The 25,230-nt window shown below is 40.5% G+C and overlaps 1 protein-coding gene across 11 annotated transcripts in view; it reads left to right on the top strand.

The window, feature by feature from the left end:
- The window catches only part of PRDM2 (PR/SET domain 2), a 120,637-nt gene that overhangs the window by 13,058 nt on the left and 82,349 nt on the right, over nt 1–25,230 (top strand). For 8 of the 11 annotated variants that reach the window (XR_007409260.1, XR_007409265.1, XR_007409264.1 and 5 more), the window contains exons 2-4: nt 2,423–2,496; nt 20,590–20,704; nt 22,102–22,205. Coding sequence is in view for 7 of the 11 variants with exons in the window: in XM_035712923.2 (XP_035568816.1) it covers nt 2,488–2,496; nt 20,590–20,704; nt 22,102–22,205 (228 nt within the window). In the remaining 4 variants the exon portion in view is untranslated. Of the gene's footprint in view, nt 1–2,422; nt 2,497–14,058; nt 14,075–20,589; nt 20,705–22,101; nt 22,206–25,230 lie in introns of those variants that run through there. The other 3 variants (XM_049107104.1, XM_049107100.1, XM_049107087.1) reach the window with 3 other exon arrangements.

Here is a 25,230-nt window from a genome sequence, read left to right as displayed (position 1 = left end):
AGCCGTTCTGGTGGACAGTGCTTACCTCGCAAAACTTGTACTTTATCTGCCTCCCCACCCACCCCCATTCCCACCTTACACCCCACACCTTTCTGAATCACTTCCTACACTTTCCCTTTCATTCACTGTGCCCTTGTCACCGTCCTTGCCCTTCCTCAAACACCCAGGCACACTGCCGAAGGGAGTTTCTTACTTCCTTATGATGCTCCTTCCTCATACCTTCCTGGCCCACAGGTCTTCTAGTTTTTATGCAGTTGGCCTTTTCTCATGGAGGCCTTCTCTGACCAGACTGTTGGAGTCACAGGCAGAGAGATAGAGACTGTAATTCCTATCTCCCTCTCCTTACCACCTCTTTATTTTTCCCGAAAGCACTTTTGTTATCTGACCTGCACATTTTACTAATTTATTGCCATCTGTTCCCCTAGAGGGCAGAGATTGTTCTGCTTACTGTTGAAAACAGTGGTTGACACATAGTAGGTGTTAAGGGGAGGCAGGAGTAAACAGTTGGTGAAATATGGTTAAGAAGCAATGGCAGAAACCCATTATGAGAGTGGTGGAGTTATCCTGACCTCCTTGAACTTAACTTCTTACTTACCTCTGTAAAAATCAACTGGGCTAACTTAAGTGAATGTAGCACAGTGTCTGCTGGTCTTAGAAGCAGCTTCATAGGTGATAGTTGCAATGATGGTACCAGTGATTCTCATGGGAAGGAGAAGACGACAAACCGATGGAAATGGTAAAGCATCATAGCTCTTGCCAAAGATCTTTCATGACAGCATTTGCGTTTTCCTGCAGAATTTTTGTTCTGTTCCTTAAAGAGAACTCCCGGTGGCCAATATTAGTAAATCCATCCGTAAAAGCTTAGTAAGAGGGCAAGTGAAACCACTGACATTTTATTCACTTCTGAGTTGCAAATTGTCCATCCCGACGGTCCTCCTAGTGGACTGTATGGCATTCAGTAGGCATTGATGATAGAGGGAGCAGAGGGGCACACCCCTCAGGCCACTAACCTCATCACTGTGTGACAGCCAAATCCACAGTTGAACCTCATAATGATTTCAAATCTAGAAAAGCATGGATTCTGCTCAATAGGAGATGTATACTAAGGAAAGACATATTAAATATATATGAGAAAGATGTTCAATATTAAAATTTAAAGGAATGGACTTAATGGGCTAACCTCCAGTTGTCTGAAATCATATTCACCGAGTATTTCCTTACTGAGAGTTTATATTGGTTTCACTAGCCCTGAGCTCTCTAACTAAAGATGCAAGTTTCAGAATACATTTCCTTGTGCCGAGTGTGAATAAAAACTAGTTCAGGTGCCCAGGTCCTGACTTAAATATAGTGCCTCTGATTGTTAAAGGTGATCAGGTGAGTGTGTGGGGAAAACCCCAACCATCCTTGTTAATGAAGTGGGGCAAAATGTTAAAGCACTATGTTTATGATAGCCGGCAGGTAGTATATTCTAGGATGAAGGGTGTCATGAAGCCACACGTTCCTTGGTTTATTAGCAGCTAGAACGTAAAGTTCTACAATGTGAGTAGAGTCTTGTGGATCTAGGAAAGAAGGATAATTTATTAAAGCAAGTTCATGAAGAAATAGGAGACCTGTTCCTGACGGTATGTGTGTGTGTATGTCTACCTGCTGGAAGCAGTTAGCATGTCGCCGGGGAAGTGCTACTTAAAGTGGTGCGGCTTCCATTTATTGTGAATGACTTCCAGTGACTCCTAGGTTGTGCACGACAGCAAGGACCATCTTCACACATTGTCATTTAGAAATAAATGTCATATGCATTGACAAGAAATGATTTTGTCATATCATTTCAGTGTACTATGAATATACTGAATACAAATTTTAAGGGAATCACTGCAGTTCTTTTCAAACAGCTTTTATTAAAACATTTTGCCTTTTACTACAAGGGTTTTGTTTTGTTCCTCAAAGAGAACTCCCCGTGGAAATGTTAGCAAATCTACCTTCCTACTTCAGGAACTTGAAAAACTAAATAATGTAAAGGGTCTAATTGTGTTTGCATTCAACACAGTATTGATATAAGTGAAAGAAGGACATTTATTTACATTGCATAATAAATTACTCAGCAGTGCTTTGTGTTTCTATTAACAGAGCTAATCTGTTTCTTCTTATAAATGATGTAATTTCACAGCAAAAATTTGATGTCATTCTAATGAGTATGCTTTCAATTGTAGAGTACAATGAAGGCCTAGTAAAGATTAGTAAGAAATCTATTTTATTGTAGATAATAAATCTGCGAAGTAAGCTCTCAGCATAGATTGAAGTTGATCTGGCATGGAGTTGCTTTATGAATAGCCCTTTGAGCAAACTCTACAGTTCTGTGTGTGGTTTTAAATCACTGTAAATTTGTAGGCAGGTACATATTACAATTGTCTGTTTTTCTTTTTAGGGCTCATGTAATCAAAGAAGTTTCTTTGTTGTGTGTATCTTTTCAGAACACAACAGGAATTGAAAATGAATCAGGTGAGTTTAAAAATAAGAATTTATACAAATACATTACCTAGATGCTAGACCAGTTCTTGATTTTTAAAAGATCAAAACACACACATTCATTTCTCCCAGATTTTCTTTCCATTTCTTAGTACCATTAACTGGTTCATTGCTTTCATAGTGTGCATTTGTTTGTGGAGTGGCGTGTGCTCTGTTGTGCTGTGGGTTGACATTTCCGTGGAACCCTGCACTAGGGACTGGTTCTTTGAGACCGTAGTTCAGACTTTCTGTTTCTACCTTTCCCCTGCCACACTGTAGTGTTAATTTTTTTGTTTTTGTTTTGAAGCTTATTAAGCTTTCATTTTTAATAGTTTTTTAAAAATAATTTTTATTTAGTAAATTATCCATTGGTTGTAAAGGGAAGATTGAAATTTATTTTTAGAGACTAAAATTTCCTTGAAAAAACAAGATAGAATGGATAGAATAAAAACAAGAAGGCAGACATTAAAATATAAGATGTATTTCTCCCTATAGGAGGGTGTGGGACTACCTAGGAATTAAACAATTCTGCTATGGAGATTTCTGTAGCCTCAGCGGTGTTCTGATAAGTAAAACCAGTTATATGGCCTAAATGTATTCTAAACTAGGATTCTTATTTTCTAGTCTTAGTATCATTTCACTTGTAGTTACAGAAAATCATGGGTGTTAGAAACACTCTTTTGAGGTCGTCATAAACACATTTAAAAAATACAAAAGAAAAAACTTAGAAATGTGAAGTCTAATTTGTAGTGCTTAGCTTAAAACTATTGGACTTGAAAACATTTGGTATCCCTCATTATCTGAAATTGGGGACACCTTTTTATCACTTATAGGTGCTTCTAACTGTAGTCCCAGTTTTCTTAGGGTGGCTATTTAATAAGTTCAGTTCCGTGTTGCACAGAGAGATGTGAAATTTTTGGAATGGATTCTTTTGATTTCTTTTCATTATTTTGCTGTATCAAAAATACGTTTATTTTAATGCGGGGGACCATACATCATAAAAAATGAATCTGGCGAACACATGGGGCACATGGTTTCTATTATTTTACAACTTGCAGATTTACTGACATGCTTTTGAAGCCAAATTATTTTTGAAATAGTGAGATGGAGGAGGGGAAAAGAGAATAGAGTGGATTTTTGTAGTCCTTGTTCATCAACGTTATGTGCATATATATGTGATACATTTCACTTATTTTTTTGTCTTAAGACTGATTCCATATAAATGTGAACCTGGCCATCCAAAGGAACTTGATTTTCTCTAGAAATCTGTTGTTAGAAGAGCCTCAATTCTGGATTAGAATGATTGTGAATGCTTCCAGAGTGGAATCCAAATATTGACGTTACTTTTGGGGGCATCACTGTTCAGCAGTCAGTTATTTCAGGTGGCTACAGCTGTACCCTTAGGCTTAAATTAGGCTTTAATTCTTACGCTGTATTCAGCTACTAATATTTTATTTCTAACGTCTTTTGACCTGTTTGACACCTCACACTTTCACTTTATGGTCCCTTTTATATCAAGTGACCTTGTGTTTAGAGAAAGTCCATATGCCATTCAAAAGAGTTGTGGCAATAACCTTTTCTTTTTTTGGCTCTTTTACAATTTCATTTTGTTTTTGACAAGTTTTAATATCAGATCTGCAGAGGACTGCCTTTGATGCCAAATGCCAAATATCAGTGGAAAAGTGTCCTCTTATGTTTCTAATGGTTAGCACATTTCTGATTTGGATGTAATTTAAGTGGTCTGGTAGTAATGAAACTTTTATTTGGATTATAAAAATTGTCCACTTTTTATGAGTAAAATTTTCAGCATCTTTAGTTATATTTTCCTTATCTGAGGGATTTTAGTTGCATGATGTTTAGACCTGATTATTATGTCATGGCATAAAATCTATGAGTGTTTTTCAACAACTGTCTCAGTAATTCTTTAAAGTTAAGAATTGTTTCAGGACATTTTATGTTTTTCCTTCTTATATTCATTCTTCCCATTTTTAGCCAGTGAAAATGAGCAATCAGTGCTTGAGAAACATGAAAGTAACTACGCAAAAATTTAGATATTGAAAAAGTTTTAACTTGAACGAGATTGATTTTTTTTTTTTAAGTTTATTTAAGCAATCGCTATACCCAGTGTGGGGCTTGAACTCATGACTCTGAGATCATGACCTGAGCTGAGCCCAAGAGTCAGACGCATATCTGACTGAGCCACCCAGACCACCCCTGAACCAGATTGATTTTTAATTAAAATCTTAATGGGGATTGTAGGGTCAGATAAATTCTCTCTAGGGACTGAGCAGCCTTGGTTAGATGAATTTTAGCAGTCAGATCTATCCCTTACAGCATGGTCTGGACAGCACAATACCATTCATTCATATGTGTCTGCTGCTTGAGGTTTAGGGACCAAAGGATCCCCAGAGTGAGCAGACCATATTATTTGCAGATGGGTTCTTTAGAGGAAACAGTGGACTTGGAAGACTCACGGTATTTTAGGAGCTGACTATTGAAGCAGGGTTCTGGACTGTTCAGTCTTACCGTGGTGTGTGCTCTTGGAGTGGTAGCTCCCCAGGCTTTCTTTCTCACTCTAGCTCTGGGCTGCACAGAGCCTCTGGATCCACATGTTCTTTGTCCTTCTTTTCCTTCCCGTTCTCTGCTCAACACTTATCCCTTTTCTTACCTTCCCAGCTTGGAAGCCTTGGAATTCTGCTTGCTTTGCCTCTGAGCCTTTGTTCCTTCCAGCCTAGTCCTGGCCTGGTTGGCAGGCAAGTAGAGAGCCACTCTGCTCCCCCACTTCATTCTCTCATTTTCTTTTCTCTTCATTGTAAATCATGCATACACTTTACTTGCTTCATATCCCAATATTTAACTTTGAAGATGTTCTAGTATTTTCCTCCTTTTCCGCCCTAGATTTACTTAGGAGAATCTACAACTTTGCAAATGACTTTCCCATTGAATAAAGAGTTTAGAGTGCTTTACTTTATAGAATATCAATGGTGAGGAAAGTTCCACAATTTGAATATGCTCATAGTAGTTTAAGATAGATACGCTGGAGTTTACTACCACTTCCTCTCTACTGAGTGCTTAAGCAACATGCCAGGCACCCATTATTTTCTCACTCATTTAGTCTTTGCAACCATTCTATCAAGTGTAGGTATTATATCCGTTTTATGGATGAAGGCATGAAGGCCCAGAGAGGTGGCCATGGCTTGCCGGTGGCCACTCAAACAGTAAGTGATACTGTCACACTGTCACTCGTCAGATTCCAAAGCTCAGGTCCTTGGTCACCGTGCTATACTGATGTATCAGTCAGGATAAGCTGTGTTATACTGTGCTAACAAACAAGCAGCTCCAAAGTGTCGGGGGCTTAACGTGGTGTCCTTTCATTTCTTGTTCTTGCTACGCGTCCTGTGTGGATCTGCTGTTGTGGTTGCTCAAGAACCAGAGATGATGGAGGCTTTGTTTCAATATACATCACTTCTATTCACATTTAATTAGCCAGAGTTAGTCATGTGGCCACATCTGACTAGGGGCTGGATGGGATGGAGGTGGGGGCCAGTGCCATCCTGTCAGGTACCTGGGAGGAGAGGAGAACTGTAATATTTTGGGTAAAGCTTCAGTGATTTCCCCCCAGCTTTATTGAGGTATAATTGACATGGTACATTGTGTAAATTTTAGCCCTAATGAGGTAATACAACTGCTTTGATTTCTGATTTATTGAATCCTAGTTTTTTTTTTTTTTTAAGGATCTTCGCGTAACTTAAGTTGTTCCTGATTCTATCAACATAGTAGCTTATGATTGCAGCATATCTATATCCTGATCAATGATCTTTAGTATTGCCAGTAGCCTGTAGCAAAATAGTTTAGCAACTCAGCCTTCCAGACTTTTAAAAAGTTTTATGTAGTGAAATAATAAAAGAAGCTTTTTTTAAAATTTTTATTTATTTATGATAGTTGCACACATAGAGAGAGAGAGAGAGAGAGAGAGGGAGAGGCAGAGACACAGGCAGAGGGAGAAGCAGGCTCCACGCACCGGGAGCCCGACGTGGGATTCGATCCTGGGTCTCCAGGATCGCGCCCTGGGCCAAAGGCAGGCGCCAAACTGCTGCGCCACCCAGGGATCCCTAAAAGAAGCTTTTAATCACTGGATGCTGCAGATCCAACTCTGATAATTGGGAGAAGCCACCCATAGTTGCAGTATCTTGCTGCTATAAATTTAAATGAAATACCAGTAAAACTTGCTTATTTTTGTATGTTTAAAAATAAAACCATTGGTATATATTGCCTATCTCAGATGGTACGTTTTGGATGTACATTCGTTCACTCATTCATCTTGCGTAGACTGTACCCCAGCATGTTGTGGATTCTGCAGTGAGCTAGACAGGCACGGGCGCTGCTCTGCAGCTTACCTAGTCAGAGAGAGATCATTGAAAAGTGGAAGATGAGACAATTTCAGGTAGTGAAAAATGCCGTGCAGACCGTGAAACCCAGTAGTGTAGTAAAGGATGATGAACGAAGGCAGGAGGAGGTTCTTTGGGTTCCACGGTCAGGGAAGGCTGTTCTGAAGAGATGTCTAACAACTAAAACGGACACTCAAGTGATCGCCAAGAACCAGATACACAAAGATCCAGGGAAAGAAAATTCTTGATAGAGTTAGCCAATAGTGAGTGCAAAGGCAGGAGGTGGGCAATGAGCTTGCTGGTTCAAGGACACAAAACAGGTGGGGGTGGTGGTGGTGGTACTGGAGCTTGGCAAGCATCATGGGCTTTGGGACAAGGTGAAGTTGGGGAGAGGCAGGGGTCAGATTCATAAAGCCTTAATGGCCATAGAAAGAAGTTTTTATTTTATTCTAAGTGTAGTGGAAAGGCACTAGACAGTGATATGATCTGTTTTCTATTTTTTTAGAGTATCACCTTTATCTTTATTGGGCAAGAGGATAGTAATATGTTTGTTCATTATTGAGATTAACACCATATTTGAGGATAGTTTCTTCAGTTGGACAATTTAATGGGCCTGCCGCTTTTTGAAGGAGGGCACTTTTTAATGTATTTCAGAACTATTGACTACTATTGTTTTCAGAGATGGTGTGAAGGTTTTCTTGTTCTGTGTCCCCATCTCTTTATTGTTATTGCAGTCATACTGATTCCTTAAACAAACACAATTTAATGCTGTTTCAATAAACTGTAGCTTGTTTCATCCCCTCCCTCTATTGTTTGCTCCCAGAATAGTAGCTAAGAGTCTTGTTTGCAAGTTTAAACAAAGAAGAGTTGTTCATAGAATTTAAAGTATTAGCACTCTGCTTCTCAGATGTCTTTTGCTGGTGACAACAATTAACTGTGGTGATTATCATTAGTCTGTGGCAGAATAATATGTATCTTAGCGTGAATATGCTGTGACATATGCTCAGTGCAAAGCGATGTACAGCCACTGCTGGTGCTCTCCAGTGTTTTGATTAAATTGAATATTTAAGAAACTAGGTGCTTTAATTAAATTGACTAAAACAGATACATTTATGGTTGTTTTCTGTGTGGAGTATGTAAAAAGAGTTGCTGCTATAAATTTAAATGAAATACCAGTAAGACTTGCTTATTTTTGTATGTTTAAAAATAAAACCATTGGTATATATTGCCTATCTCAGATGGTACGTTCAGCCTCATGTAACAAACAGCAGCCAATGCCAGTGTCCTGCTACATGACTCTCTGTAGTGGAGTTACCTTCCCCATTCCGGTGGTATCTGTCTTGGGAGGGGGGGGAGGTAGGGAATGGGGCAGGCTGGTTCTAAGGCTACCGTGTGTCTGGAGCAGAGCACATGAGGGAGGAAGGAATGGTCAGAGAGGTGTGGGCTCAGCTCTGTGGTCATTGTAAAGATCAGGGTAGACTTTACTTGGGGAGATGGGAAGCCTTTGGAGGATTTTGAGCAGAGGAATGCTTGAGTTGGGTCAGAAAAAAGCCTCAAAAGAAAAAAAAATTTTTTTCTCAGCATCAATGTTTTTATCCTTTGTTTTCTGGGACCATTAAAGTTTCATTTGGACATGATTTAAAGAGGAGAGTGTAGAAGTCATTTACTTATTTTATTTTAAAGATTTTATTATTTATTTTATTATTTATTTGTTTATTTAACAATAAATAATATTTATTTATTTATTATTATTTTATTATTTATTTATTTATTTATTTGAGAGAGGAGAGAGTGAGCGGAAGAGAGAGGGAGAGAGAATCTGAAGCAAACTCCACACTAAGTATAGAGCCTGATGTGGGGCTTGATCGCATGACTGCAAGATCATGATTTGAGTTGAAACTAAGAGTTGGACTGGTTGGCTAACCAAATGAGCTACCCAGGTGCCCCTATTTTACTTTAGAAACTTCTTTGAGGTATAATATTTGTGCATTAAAATGTACTCATTTGAAGTGTATCAGTCTTCAGGTTGATAAATACCTACATCCAGTGCTCTCAAGATGTAGGATACTCCTTCCACTGCCCCGAAAGTTCTTTCTAGCTGCTCTGCAGTTAGTATCCCCCCGCCCCCTCAGCCCCTGCCCAGGCAAGCACTGATTGACTTTCTGTCCCTGTAGGTTGTGTTTTCCTGTTCTGGAATTTCACACGAGTGGAATCATTAGCACTTGTCTTTTGTGTTTGTCTCCTTTTTGAGCAGCATCGTGTTTTTGAAATTCATCCATGTTGTTGTAGGTATCAATAATTTATTCCTTTCACAGAGGACATTTTATGAGGGACAGATTTGGCGAAACCGTGAATGACTCTCTTTCATTTTAGGTTATCTTCCCCACTTTTTTCCTAATCCTAGATATTGCCAAATATGGTATAAAAATTGAAAGTACTTTTAATTGAAATACGAAACCATGTTTTAGCATATTATTAATATGGCATTACAGTTTTAAAGGATTTTGTTTATTTTACAGAGAAGAAGGAGGGAGCACAAGCAGGTTCAGGTTGATAAATACCTACATCCAGTGCCAGGTTGATAAACACCACATCCCAGTGGGGAGTGGCAGGCAGAGGGAGAGGGAGAAATAGACTCCCTGCTAAGCAAGGAGCCTGATGTGGAGCTCGATCCCAGGACCCTGAGATCGTGACCTGAGCCAAAGGCAGACTCTTAACTGACTGAATCACCCAGGCACCCCTAGAATTACATTTTTATAAGTAATTATAAATGCAAATTTGATTTTTCAGACTTTTTAGAAAGAGACTTCCAAGTAAGGTGATTCCTATGTGTTAGGACTTAAACCTCAATTAGTGAATGTATAGTTTAGAAAATTAACATGTTTGATAATGGTGGCACTTAAGTTTCATTCTGAATCATGTATTCTACGAGATAAATTAGCAATTTTTTATGAGATCTGGGGCCTTGTCTTTCTGAATGAAAATATATTATTTCTGAAGTTTGAAAAAGAATTAGTAATGTGGATAACATTTCCTCGTATAACTGTGGCAAGAAGGCTTATAGTTTTTGTTATTAATGCTTTGGTAGAGAAAAAGGTTGTAGGATTGTTTAGCTCTTCCTCCCCTTTGCTGTCTGGTGACTCACATTCCACCTCAGTCCTGGCTTGCCCCTCCAGCTGTGTGACCTTGGGCAAGTCACTTGACGCTTTAGTATTTGCTCTTTTACCTGTTAAATAGAGATAGTAGTGGTGGCCACTACATATGGTTGTGGTCAAGAGTAAATGAGTTAATAAACATAAAGGCCAGTGCCTGGCAAATAAGAAACACTGTGCAAGTGTTGTCGTTATCATCGTTATTTTTAGCTGGTAACCAAGTGTGGATTCTGCTCTATAACATACTTTCTAAGCACTGTCAGTGCTTTAGTTTAGACCAAGGCATTGCTTGTTTGGATTATCACGGAAACCCCCTCATTATCTGCTTTGCTGACCATCTCTTTCCCCATGGGACCATTCTCTGCAGGCCTTGAGTTCTGTATTTATACTACATAATCCTGACCATATAGGAAGTCAGGAAGGTGGGCAGTTAACCAGGAGTCGTTTGGAATGTCTTCATGGATGAACTGGGATTTGAACATGACCTGGGAAGGATGTAGAAGATATTGACTGGTCAGAAGAATTGAGGGCAAGAAGGATCAGTGTGGTCTGGGAGCCCTGTCAGCTAAAAGCCTGACTTGTTGAAAGACCCTAAGGAGAAGGAGGACCTCCAAAGCGTAGGGCCTGTAGGGATCAGGGAGGAACTTTAAGAGTAAAATTGGGATTTTTCTGTGATTTCTTCCAGTAGAATTCTAGTTTTTTTTAAAGCTGTGGATAGACCAGACAAACTCCATGTGACCTGAAAACCTGTGGCTCCAAAGTTTGCCACCTTGGTGAAAGTAAAGTGGTTTGAGGTTTGGCAGCCGAGTCTCAACGGTGGCAGACTCACTAGGAGGCAGCATAACCTTCCTTCTGGACCAGGGGAAGGGGTATGGCCAGTTAGAAGAGCTCTCAGGACCTAATTTACTTTGCTTCTCTTGAACCTTGAAAGACTCTAAAACCAGTAGAGTAACTACTGGGTTTTATTTAGAATGTTTTTAAAAAGAGTTCTGAGGCAGTTGCTTTATAGGATGATTGATCAAGAAGGCAGAGGGTTTAGGGAAGTTGAATATAGAAGAGGCTGGAAACCAGAAAACCTTCCCATCACATCATGTCAGTCCCCTGCCCAAGACCCTCTAGCAGTGTCCCACCACTCCCCAGATGCACTCCAGTCTCTCCCCAGGCCTTCACGGTTCTGTAGGTTCTGGTGGCAGCCGCCTTGACTTTCTCCCACTCTGACGCGGCCACAGTGTGTCATTTTGTTCCTAAACATGCCAAGCCTTTGTTTCCTTGGGGTATTCCCCCGAAATGCTCAGTCCTTAGCACATAGCCATTGCCATCTTTCAAGTCCAAGTGTCTGTGTGTGTGATCTTCTCTAAGATGTCCCCGCAGCTACCCCCCTTTTTAAATTATTTTATTATTTTTATTTTATTTTTTAAAGATTTTATTTATTCATTCATGAGAGAGAGAGAGAGAGAGAGAGAGAGGCAGAGACACAGGCAGAGGGAGAAGCAGGCTCCATGCAGGGAGCCCGATGTGGGACTCGATCCCAGGACTCCAGGATCACGCCCCGGGCCAAAGGCAGGTGCTGAACCGCTGAGCCACCCAGGGATCCCCAGATAGCTTTATTTTTAACTCTTTGAGGAACCTCCACACAGTTTGCCAGAGTGGCTGCACCAGTTCATATTCCCACCAACAGTGCAAAAGGGTTCCCCTTTCTCCACATCCTCTCCAACATTTGTTGTTTCCAGTCTCGTTCATTTTCCCCATTCTCAAGGGGGTGAGGTGAGATCTCATTGTGGTTTTGATGTGTATTTTCCTGATGGCAAGTGATGTGGAGCATTTTCTCATGTGCATGTTGGCCACGTCTATGTCTTCCTCTGTGAAATATCTGTTCATGTCTTTTGCCCATTTCATGATTGGATTGTTTGTTTCTTTGCTGTTGAGTTGAATAAATTCTTTATAGATCTTGGATACTAGCCCTTTATCTGATAGGTCATTTGCAAATCTCTTCTCCCATTCTGTAGGTTGTCTTTTAGTTTTGTTGACTGTTTCTTTTGCTGTGCAGAAGCTTTTTATATTGATCAAGTCCCAATAATTCATTTTTGCTTTTGTTTCTCTTGCCTTCATGGATGTATCTTGCAAGAAGTTACTGTGGCTGAGTTCAATCAAAAAGGGTGTTGCCTGTGTTCTCCTCTAGGATTTTGATGGATTCTTGTCTCACATTTAGATCTTTCATCCATTTTGAGTTTATCTTTGTGTCTGGGGTAAGAGAATGGTCTAGTTTCATTCTTCTGCATGTGGATGTCCAATTTTCCCAGCACCATTTATTGAAGAGACTTTTTTTTTTTTTTTTTAATTTATGATAGGTCACAGAGAGAGAGAGAGAGAGAGAGAGGCAGAGACACAGGCAAAGGAAGAAGCAGGCTCCATGCACCGGGAACCTGATGTGGGATTCAATCTCGGGTCTCCAGGATCACGCCCTGGGCCAAAGGCAGGCGCCAAACTGCTGCGCCACCCAGGGATCCCCTGAAGAGACTTTTTTCCACTGGATAGTCGAATATTAGTTGACTATAGGATTGAGGGTCCACTTCTGGATTCTCTATTCTGTTCCATTGATCTATGTGTCTGTTTTTGTGCCAGTACCACACTGTCTTCATGACCACAGCTTTGTAGCACACCTGAAATCTGACATTGTGATGCCCCCAGCTCTGGTTTTCCTTTTCAATATTCCCCTGGCTATTCGGGGTCTTTTCTGATTCCACACAAATCTTAAGATAATTTGTTCCAACTCTCTGAAGAAAGTCCATGGTATTGTGATAGGGATTGCATTAAATGTGTAAATTGCCCTGGGTAGCATTGACATTTTCACAATATTAATTCTTCCAATCCATGAGCATGGAATATTTTTCCATCTCTTTGTGTCTTCCTCAATTTCTTTCAGAAGTGTTCTGTGGTTTTTAGGGTATAGATCCTTTACCTCTTTGGTTAGGTTTATCCCTAGGTATCTTATGCTTTTGGGTGCAATTGTAAATGGGATTGACTCCTTAATTTCTCTTTCTTCAGTCTCATTGTTAGCGTATAGAAATGCCACTGACTTCTGGGCATTGATTTTGTATCCTGCCACACTGCCGAATTGCTTTATGAGTTCTAGCAATCTTGGGGTGGAGGCTTTTGGGTTTTCTATGTACAGTATCATGTCATCTGCAAGAGGGAGAGTTTGACTTTGCCAATTGGAATGCCTTTTATTTCTTTTTGTCGCCTGATGGCTGAGGCGAGCACTTCGAGTACTATGTTGAATAGCATTGGTGAGAATGGACATCCCTGTTGTGTTCCTGATCTTAGGGGAAAGGTTCCCAGTGTTTCCCCATCCCTCAGCTACCCCTTACTAGGACCTTGTCTTACTCCTTATCTGTCCCACTCTTGATTTCATCGGATTCCAAGGGGACACCCTGTCAGATGGGCAGAACCTGCCTTGTCTTCAGGGCTGCGCTCTCAGGTAGCACAGAGCTAGCCCATGGGGCACTCACTGGACATTTGTGGGATGAGAGGAGATAGCTGTGGTATTTCAGGTTGGAAGGATGATGGTGGTGGCGGGAATTAAAGAAAGGGATCCGAGACAACCTACTGCAGGTTTAGCAGGTGCGTTTGACTGTTGACCTCTACCCCTCCCTTGAACCTTTTCCCTAGCTTTTCTGACACCATGTTCTTGGAACCCCTTCTGCCTCTGTGACATTGCTTCTGGCCTTATCTTCCTTCCACTCTTGGTGGCATCCTGAGGGCTCTGTCCTCGCTTGTGCCTCTTTCTCTGATCTCATCCACTCTGCTGGACTCCATTGCCAGTTGAGTCTATACCCTCTTATAACTGTCTCTGCACCCAGACTTCATGGCACTTGACTGCCGGATACATGTGTGTTTGTTTGCAGCAACCACTGCTCCGAGTGAGGCATCCTGTCAGGCACCGGGTTCGGTGACGAGTGAAATAGAACCTGCCCCCTGTGTCTGCAGCCTAAACTTGCCTCTGGTGGGGAGACCCTTAAACAGGCCGACCAAGTAAGTGCTCACAAAGTGCGAAGTGCCCCAAGAAGTGGCCTATGTGCTCTTATGGAGTCTTGAGGGAAATCCTGCTTGGTAGGACAGTGGAGACAGGCTTCCTTAGGGCAGGGCGGGAGGCCTAGGGCATGAATGCAAAGTGGTACCCTTATGGCTCTTGCCTTGTGTGTGTGTGTGTTGGGGGGGGGGGGGGTCCCTGCCCCACCTTAGTGGTGCTTTGAGTCGAGGGTGGGATCTGTCTTCTGCTTTTCTCTTCCACCTGTGCAGGAGCTCTGAACAGTAAGTTGTTGCCTTTTATTGTCTTTGAAGCTGCTTATCCCAGTTTGTTCTCATCTATTTCGCTTATTCTCCTTTAGTGATTCACAGTGAAACCCTTAACATGAACCCCCCCACCCCATATGCCTGTAGGGAGCAGCCCCTCCAGTTGTAGTTAAGAAGTAAGGGAGGTAGGACTCAAATGTGCAGTCCAGGCCCTCCATCCTCACTCTCCTCTTTGGTTCCTATACTCTCTCCAGTTGGTCTCTCAGATCTCTCTTGTTCTCTGCTTCTCAGGCCTGAGGTGGGAGGTGCAGGAGGAGCAGAGGTGGTCTGTTTAGTGCAGTAGTCCTCAAGCTTTTTGCCTATGTGGATTAGATCTCTGGGTATTTACCATGTTAGAAATTGAAACACTTTTTTTTTTTTTTTTAAGCTTAATTTGGGGCTTGAACTCAAAGACCTGGAGATTAAGAGTCTCATGCTCTACTGAGTGAGCCAGCCAGGCCTCCTTGAAACAAAAATTTTTTTTTTTTTTTTTTTTTTTTTTTTTTTTTTTTTTTTTTTTTTTTGAAACAAAAATTTTAATTGGAAGTATAGGGTCACAGGAAGTTGCAAAAGTAGTACAGAGAGTCCTTGTTACCCAGTGGTAACATCTTACTTTATTACAGTATCAGAACCAGGAAATAGACCTAGTTCAGGAGTAAGACTACAAGCTTTATTCATAGATCAGAAAATTTTAAAATACAAATTAGAAAATTTTAAAACTTGAGATCAGAAGCTACTTATCCCAGCCATCACACATCCATTAGCCAGTGGAATTGATGACCTCATCACTTGCCATAACCCCTGGAAAACTCCCCTCTACTCACCTGAGAGTGAAAAAGGCAAGTAACATCTTAGTATGATTGTAAAAGTAGCCCTGACCTGTGGGCCCCCGACAGGTGGGCCCTGGATGATCGTGAGAGACCCCACTGGCTTTGTGGTTGGAATATGTACTCTGGAGTCCATCTGGATTTTTTTATCTTGGCTCTACTGCTTTAAAACCACATGGCTTGGGATAGGTACTTGACAGGAAAGCTCTGTGGCAACATATTTGAGAATCCAGACCCTGAAGCCTGACTGTCTGAGTTTGAATCCTAGCTCTGCCACTCGCTAGCTGCGACTGTGGGCAAGTTTCAGTTTCATCTGGAAAGTGAAAGCACCGCCACTAGAATGGTGGTGCAAAGATTAAATGAGATGAGGTGTAAAAAGAGCTGGGAAGAGTGTCTGAGTTGTGTCCTGAGTATCCATCAACGTTAGCTGTGATTGTTGTGAAGTAATAGAGGAAAAATGGTCAGCCCAGAGCTTGGCGCAGAGGAAGCAGTAAAGGTCCTACTCCCGAAGCTCCCCTGCCATCCAGCATGAGGAGGTCATCATGGGCCAAAGGGAAGGTTTTTGGTAGTAGGGAAAGGAAAGAACAGTTCCTCTAAAAGAGCTTTGTGATGAGGGGGCCTGGATCAGCTCTATTAACCATCATATCTTCACCGTGCAGTGCAGTGCCATCCTGGAACAGGTTCTCAGGAAGTGTTAGTGATCAAATGGTAGACTGAAAGAATGAAGGAGAACTGCTCCTGGCCATGAGTTGAGGAGGGGAGAGGATGCTGACTTTCTCTGAGTTTGAGTTAGGAAGTTGGAGACCTTGATTTAATGAGATCAATTGATAGTTAATAACTGAGTAACTTATTAAATTAGCTTAAGTTTAATGCATTGAATTTAACATGTACTGCTCCAGCTCAGCTCACTGATACATGTTTGGAGGCTGTACTACACTAAGGAGTGAAATAACCAGTTCTTAGGTTTCCTGTTACATAATAGGAAAGTAGAGAAGTCCTTGTAACGTCCTCTGTGCTCATCATGTGATTCAAGTCAGAAACCCTTGAAACGGGAACGTGCCTTTATTCTGGGGCATCCAGGATAGGGTGGTGGGGGTTCTGCAGGCCACTCCAGAGAAAGGAGCAGCCAAGGTTCCTTCCTGGAGCTTGTAGTTTGGCCTCTACTCCTGATAGTCTCTGCAGTTCAGTGGGTGATCATTTCTCCTAAGGCACCACCCCTGCCTGCCTCTGCCGCTTCAGCTCTAGCTGCTTTTCCCTCACCTTCTCTGCTCCTGACACATTGGTCTTTTTGCCTGTCTGTTCTCTGAGCATACCAAGCTTGCTGGATTACCAGCATCCTTGCTGATTACCTTTCTGGGCATGTTTGCCCCCTGTATGGTCACACGGTGCCCTTCCCACTTCTGGGGAGGTCTTCTTGAAGTGCTTCTGTCCAAAAAGCACGCTACCCATCTCTGTCACCGTGTCCTTTCTTGTGCTTGTTTTTTCCTCAAGCATCAGTAAGTACTAGGCGGTGTATATCCTTGCTTGATTTTACCTGTTCCTCGCTAGAGTGACACATTGTTAAGGCAAATGAGATGCTTAACATGTTGCCTGGCTCAGTAGAAGGGATTCAGGAACTGAGTAGATGCCGCACCTTCTTTTAGAAAATTAATCTGGGAAATACTCTGAGGATCAAATTGTGATCTTTAGTGTAAGAACCAGGATGACCTTGTTTAGAGTATTATATTGTATCTAATGCCTTAAGGATATCACACACACTGGTGTGTGTGCCTCTGGTGGGGAGACCCTTAAACAGGCCGACCAAGTAAGTGCTCACAAAGTGCGAAGTGCCCCAAGAAGTGGCCTATGTGCTCTTATGGAGTCTTGAGGGAAATCCATATTTACCACACACACACACATATGTATATAAAAATGAGATCCCAGTTTATAAGTATGTAGGGGAGAGAAATTATTTTTAAATATTCTTTTGTTCCAAAGGTTTACTTGTAAATTGGCTACTTAGAATTGAGAACATATATCACATTTTCTAAAAAAGAATTCTTCTCTTGACTCAGAAATATACCTACCTCAAATTCAAGAAGTTCAGGCACACAGAGAAAATGCTTTCTGATTGGTGACTCTGTTATTTTATTTATTTCTAGCCCTCTTTTTCCCCCCAAAAAAGGTTCAGTTCTGTTTTTAAGAATTATTTACTCATTCAAGTATTCAAGTGACAACAAACATGTCACGTCTACTGCTAAGCATTGGGAATGCAACACTGAGTAAGATAGACACCATCTGTCTTCATTATCGTTTATCAGGGGAGCTACATTAAACCCATAATTATACAAATAATTACTTAAAATTGTGGCAAGGGCTATGAAGGAAAAATAAGGAAAGGGAGAGGCAATTTCCAGCCAGAGCCTTGCAGCTGGGAAGGGGAGAGGAAGTTCCTAGAGTTGGCCAGGGTTGGCTTGCTGTGTTTGGGGTCCTTGAATTTAGTTGAGTCTTGTTGTGTGAAGGATACTAAAATAAACAAAAAAGGGTTTCCTCCCCTAGTTAAATGAGCCCAAATTTAAAAACATGGACTCACTGAAAGGCAGGTAAATAAATGCATAGGAATTTGTCTTATCTTTTTTCCTGTGGGAGCTCTATTGAAGTGTTTTATATTTACATGTGTAGCAAAATGTTAACATACATGATCTTTGTATTACACTAAGTTAGAAATTTCCTATGGGAATGACCATTCCTGCCTTAGGAGCCATTTCCTGCTGACCCTTCCATGGAAGTTTGAAAGTTTTAGGGCACAGGTTCTCAAATTATATTCCAGCAGAATCTTCTTTTCTTTTTTTTTCCTACTTTATTGAGGTATAATTGACAAATTGTAAGATATTTAAAGTATACATTGTGGTATTTTGAGATCTGTTAACCATCTAGTTAATTAACACATCCATCTCTCTCATATTTACCTTTTTCCTTTTTTTTTTTTTTTTTGGTGAGAACATTGAACATTTTTTTGGTGAGAATTTGAACATTTGCAAATTTCAGTTCTGTAATACAGTGCTATCAACTAGAGTTAGCCATGTTTTACATTAGGTCCTCCAACCGTATCCAGGAGAATCTTAACTGGAAATAGCACAGTGGTTATGAACTTGGGCTCAGGATCAGACAGAGGTTCAAATCCTGGCCTTAGGCAACTTAGACGACTTTCCTAAGCCTCAGTTTCTTCCACTCTGTGTATTTTGGGGATGAGAGTTGGGGGAGAAAGTGGAGGCGGGGATGGAAGAAGCAGTGTCGGTCCTTGTCCCTTGAGCTGTTTGGAGTAAATGCCGTCATGCATAGAAGACTGTTAGTGCAGCACTTTGCACTGAGGTCCCCAGGAGTTTCTCAGGAAATATTAGCTTGTTAGTATTACTGTCATAGTGCCTGGAAGTATCAGTTAGAGTAGCTGGCACACTGTCTTTTCCAAGTTCTTGGGGAGGTTAAATTGTGTCAAATCCTTTTAAATTTTAGGTCAGGGTCCCACCTGAGAAGAAGAGGAAAACTCTCACTCTGCTAAATAGGCATGTGCTGATAGGACTTGGAGCTTTGGCTGAGACTCTTCTTAATTTTGCTTAATTTATCAGTATTAAAAATAATTATTATGTAGCCTAGGATACTGACGACCAATTTCACACCTTTTCCTCCATTGGAAAAAAAAATTATGCTTCCAAAATAACTGTTAATCAATTAAACATTTAAAAATGGTGGTACTACATTTAAAAGTGAGAAGTTTGTGTCCTAAATTTATTCACATTTTAGCTAATTAAAAATACCATAAGGGGCAGCCCGGGTGGCTCAGCGGTTTAGCGCCGCCTTTCGCCTAGGGTGTGATCCTGAAGACCGGGGATCAAGTCCCACGTCGGACTCCCTGCATGGAGCCTGCTTCTCCCTCTGCCTGTGTCTCTGCCTCTCTCTCTCTCTCTGTCTCTCATGAATAAATAAATAAAATCTTTAAAAAAAATACCATAAGGCCCATTTTCTGGAGCAGTTTTGATATTCCCATGTTTTGCAAGGCATTTTAACTTGTGTTTGGTGATATTGTCAGGACCAAGCTGTAGATCCAGATCCAGCAGGATCAAAGCATTTGTGCTTCTGAAGTGTCCACACTGTCAGCTTTGCCTTGTTGGAGAAATGACTCTCAGGTTGTAGATGCCCACTTGTGTGCATTCCAACTCAGAGCAGACCAGAGTACACCTTCATAATGAATTGCTCATTGCTGTGGGATTTATTTCTCTTGAAGCAGCCTATTGATACTTAAAAAAAAAAAAAAAAACAAAACGACATGTTGGGAGCACACAAATTTGGATGATATTCTCATCTTTGCACAAAACATTCTTAAAAGCTGTAAGAGCTTCATTGTGGAAAAATTAAGTTCTTTAGGTTGGAGCTTGCTTTTTGCCCACTTTGGCTTCTTTGAAAGTCCTTGAGAAATGTTTCCCTTGGAGTGAAAAAAAACAAACAAACAAAAACAAACCTAGACTATAGAACCCATCATTCTTACTGGTGGTGTGATATGCACTGGTTCTTTGGGGCCCATGGGGTAGCAGTTAAAAGACATTTGGTTTTCCTTGATTGAATGTTATGCATTGAATGTTATTTGTTTGAATGTTGTTTTTAAAATAACAGTTTTGTTTTACCAGTTGGCTCAGATTTCCCCTTTCTGTTCCCTTATATTCATACTTAATAGTAATCTTATTTCTTAAGATTAAAGTGAATTTTGGTTGGTAATTGTATAATATTCTCTATCTCTTAAGACTGTGATATTCTGGTGACTTTGTTAATTTAGTGACTTGATATAAGTGGGAAATTACTGTTTCCTGGAAAGGTCACATTTCCATTGAGGGCCCAGAAAAAGTTGTAGTGTTCCTGTTGGAATATTCAAGGGGGTATTGTTGCTGGAGGGATGAAAGCATAGATGAAGTGGGGTCTGGCTGGCTGGCAGGTCCTTTATAGTGTGTGCCGAAAGTATTCCTTAAAGTAGAGAGTGTTGATTTTTATTTTTTAAATGTTCTAAAATGCTGATGGTAGCCTTTGATTTAAAAGTAAGGTGTTTACTTCCAGATTCTGTGGGAGTAAAAACATTATGGTGCCAGATATTTACATATTTTGAAAATGACTACAGGTGGCTGGAACAAAATAGATTAACACAGACATGCTTGAAGGTTGCAGTAGTTTCCTTTAGAGACTCACGAACAGCCATCAGAGAGAGCAGCTCCTGAAATGCTCCGCAGCATGGTCCCCTTGCTCTGGCTTGCCAGCTTCAGATTTCAGTTACATTTTTGCATATTTGCTTATTGGACCAGAAAAGAAAAAAACTGACTGGGTTTGCTTCCCTCTGCTCTGATCCTTCTGTTTCTTGACTTGCAGGACACTGAGCCTGTTGCAGCTGCTGAGAGCCTGGCTGAGGTACCTGAACATGTGCTCCGAGGACTTCCGGAGGAAGTGAGGCTTTTCCCATCTGCTGTTGACAAGACTCGGATTGGTGAGGACCAGGGTCACAGAGGATGGTGGGGGCTGTGGGGAGAACCACCTGTATCCAGGCATCCTTTGAGAGCATTTAAGGTAGGGAGCTCATCATAAAAGAAACAGATTTGCATTTAGATTTAGAGGATTATGTGGTGTCACTGCCTTCTCCAGTCAAGAATCCAGGGTGGACATAGATTATAAAACTAAACCAGAAATATCCACACACCCATCCACCATCCTTTGTGACTTAGCCAAGTGTTCCCTCCCACTGTTCCTTGGGCCTTTTCTTTCTACTGAGTATATTTGTTCCCTCCTCTCTGATTCCAGTGGAACTTGAATGTGAGTATGTTATTATATTTGATTTCATTATTTTGTATTTGTTTTCACATCTGCCCTTTTCATTGATTTTGAGTGCCATCGTTTCTTGCCTGTCTTTATGTCTGCAGTACCTGACACATGATGGACTTCAGTAGGTACTTATATTGTATCATTCACACGAAAGTGGTAGGTTGTATAGCTCCACTAACTGATTGTTAGCTCTGTTATCAAATTGGATTTGTAGACCTACAGAAGAGTGAAATTTGAGCCTCCTATCTGGGCAAGACTGGCTAGGCCTCTACCTTCCTTCTGTGCATTCTCTGAGAGCAGATGAGGGAACCTGTCCAGAGGGCTGTCGTCAGTGAGTGTCACCTCTTCCGTGCTGGTTGCTTTGACTCCAGGGCTGTCTTCTGCCATTTTGCCTGAAGCTTCTTCAGCCTGTCTGCCTGCCTTCTGGTCCATGCACAGAACACACCAGGAATATGACGGAGTAGCGGCAGGTGTAGCTCTGGGCTGTTTGAAGCTCGGCAAAGTGAGTTGTTACAGCAGCTAAGTTTTCAGGAGACTTAGCTGGAGATGGCAGAGGAAAGTGTGTTCCATTTTGAGCAAACAAACTTCAAAAATATTTATCCATAAAACAGCATTCCAAGCCTTTCTAAAAGCAATTCATGTGCAGTAGAGACTGTATGAAATCTACAGAAGAGTAGAAAGGAGTCTAAATAATTATTTCTAGTTTCATTCCTTTCTCATGTTTTGTTTCCCCTTAGTTGTTGTGATTGTGGTGTTCTGTTCTCCAGGTATTTGTGATTGGACCATCTGAGTAATTTTACCTGTTAAAAATAGAAACAAATATAAAACATTCTTTCCTACTTCTCAAACAATGTAGGTTCTCTACAGGCTATTTGGGAAATACAGAAGAATATAAGGAAGAAAAATCTTTGTGGAAGACAATTTCATTTGACTTCACTTGCTCTCCATTGATTTAACATTATCTTGTTAGCCTTCTAACTATTTTGTGAAACAGAATTGACTGTAATATTTCAGTTTTTAAAATAACCACAATAACATGATAAAAATATTTGTTTCATTTTCTAGGTGTCTGGGCCACTAAACCAATTTTAAAAGGCAAAAAGTTTGGGCCATTTGTTGGTGATAAGAAAAAAAGATCTCAGGTTAAGAATAATGTGTACATGTGGGAGGTAAGAAAGAATTCTGGTTCTTTACCAGTGTTCTTCTGTACGTCTTCTCGGAAATCATTCTATTCTCTCAGGATTTGACATTTTGAAGTTAAAAAGTCATCTTAATGTTCTTTAAAATCAAGAATATATATTTTTTAAAGACCTCTATTTTCGGGAGAGAGTGCATGAGTGGGGGAAGGACAGAGGGAGTGGGGAGGGGAAGAAGGAGAGGGAGAAGGGAAGCAGATTCCCCACTGAGCTGGGGGCTGACTGGGGCTCTGTCCCACCACCCTGAGATCATGACCTGAGCTAAAACCAAGAATTGGATGCTCAACCACTGAGCCACCTAGGCATCCCTCAAGAATATTTTTATTAAAGAGAAAATGTGTTTCTTTGGTCACAGAGTGCTGTTCACATTTGTATTTTGAAGATGCTTGTCTGTCTTCAACAATAAATGTCAAATCCACATTTTCTATTATTACCTGTTCAGGGTGTTTTACATTACAGTGGAGACTTTGGTCTGTCACATTGCAGGCTTCCAGATAGATAACATAAAAGACACTCTGAGGTGGCCACAGATAAAACAGTGTTAGGGTCTTCTCTGTGTTTTAGAAAATAATCTCTGGCTGCTGGAATATTCAGAGTTGGATATATTTAGCACATGGCACATTTATATAGCTCTTTGGACTTCTCACAAGGCTTTAATTTTATTTCATGTTCTCACAATGGTCCTGGAGGACCATGCAGAGCATTAGCATATTGCTTACAGAGGTGAAGCTGTCAAGAATGGAGGTAAAGTGTTCCTCTTATGTTGAGAGTGGTATTGATGCAGAACCAGAACCCATGTCAGCTGCCTGACAGGCATTTAAGAATGTTTCATTGGATTGCTGGCCTCAAATCAAGCCTTTAGCTTTGTGACTCTCTGGGTTCTTAACCTGTGGGCCCCAAAGCTCTCAATTTAAAAATGGGGTTAATAAAAAAATACCTTATTAAGATAACCATGAGGGTAAAGTAGATTGTTACTGTTTCCTGGAAAGTTGCATGCAAATTCAGCATTTATGTGGAATTTAGTTCAGATCAGGTGCTCTGGGGAAGCTCTTCACATTCTGATAGGATCTCAGTTGGTGTGACTCTTTATCAAAACAAGTGAAGTTTTTCAGTGGTTAGAAAAGCATTTCTATCAGATGGTCTTATATTGACTCACAGCTGTTTTACACGTAAACATCCAGAGGCCTAAAAATAAAATATGCCTAGGAAATGTCTGGATACTTTGCATCAAGGAGTTCTGTGACATTTGTACATCTGAGGTATTTTGCTGTTGTTTTCAGTGAGACAAGCAATGTTTCTTAACTTGAAGATTCCTACAGTTCCTTCCAGTAATTTTGAGTTTCTTTGTTGTGAATCCCTTATAATAAATCTGATGCCGGTTAATCCAGGGGGCCTTAGGAAATGAGGATTTAACATGAGAATAATCACATTATGCTGTTTCACTGCTTCTGAAGTAAAAGAGTGCTATATTTGTAGAACTGCCCAGCCAAAAAATGATACTAATTATTCAAGCTAATGCCTGAATGATTAAAAATGTCTTGACCACAAAACTATGCCCGAAAATAAATGGCACTTTTAATTTTAGAAATTTCTCAAGGGAAACTAACAAATATGTTCTATCAAGTTAATGCTAATCTCAGTGAGGCTAATGTCTGGAAACCAGGAAATGCATTGTCTAGTTCTGTGTGTATAATGCTAAACTTGACCAAATGTCATTAATATTACACCTAAGTTTATCATACCTGTTTTACCCAGTGTAACAATTGGATATTTTTGGGCATAGAATGTAAATTATTAATAGTGTCTTTTGTAAATTAAGCTTCATTTGTGTTGAAATTCATATGTAGTATGAGTTCATAGTCAGCTTGGTGAAAATTGTAATTTGGAGCCATGACCTATTAGGGATTTGACTTCTACTTATAAATGAGTTAATATTGCATTGTTAACTTAAGGTACTTCTACTTATGTACTACCACAGTTTGTGAATCTTATGACATGGCCATTTCTTATTACATTTAAAGATTGAGTTCTTGTCAAGGCTAGCCTTTCCTTCTTGTCATTAAAAAACCAACTGGATGCCATTCAGATAGTTGCGATTACAAGGTATGTATACTTTAGAGAAACCTGTAAGCTTTTTGCTTTGTTAAAATAAAAGTAGATATATCTGACATATATGTAGAAGTATACATGAGGCAAAGTATAGGAAGCATCAATTGTAATGTATATATTTCTTAAAAAGAAAAAGAAACTTAGTATAAATAAATAAAACTTAGTATATCCCCATTAATTTATTCCAACCTTAGTCTTACCCTCAGACTTGCATCAGAATGCCTCTTATTAACATAACAGAAACTGCTTATCATTAAAATCTCATCTTGGCATTTGTTCTTCCATTAAAGCCCCTTAAGACCAGCTTATCTTTTAGCAGCCTGGTCTCTTGCCCCAGCTAGAACTCCATTTTAAAGCTAATCTAAGACAAAGTGTTAAATTGCTTTTCTTGAGCCCTTGATTATCTAACACAGTCTTAAGTCCCCTAAGCTTTCACTGAAAACATTCTATTAAATCAGAAACAACAGGAGAGAAACAGTCAAGTATCCTCAGGGTGAATGCACAGAACTGTCAGGTTCTCCTAAGAGGAGAGCATTCTTTGAGCTGCTTCTGGGGAGGAATTGCTTGCTAGCCAGCTAAACTGCTGAACTTGGTGTGATACTTGCTGTGACTAGCCCCCCCACCCCCCCCACACTGAGCCATCTGCAGTATTCTAATACTGCTTCTGACAAAAGCCTTTCAGATTCACTTCATGGGTCTCAGATCGCTTCCCATGAGATGAACTTCTGAGTTGTTTGCCTGTGAATTGTTCTAATAAACTTTTTTAAATAGACTTTATTTTTTAGAGCAGTTTTAGGTTCACAGCAAAATCGAGCAGAAAGTACAGAGAGTTCTGTACACTGCCGTCTCCCCCCACTATCGCAGCAAGCGGTACATTTGTTAGATACTC

This window comes from Canis lupus, chromosome 2 (genome assembly GCF_003254725.2).
Source record: "Canis lupus dingo isolate Sandy chromosome 2, ASM325472v2, whole genome shotgun sequence".
Taxonomy (NCBI): domain Eukaryota; kingdom Metazoa; phylum Chordata; class Mammalia; order Carnivora; family Canidae; genus Canis; species Canis lupus.
The sequence above is the reverse complement of the archived record's forward strand: the minus strand, read 5'-3'. Positions and strand labels throughout refer to the sequence as shown.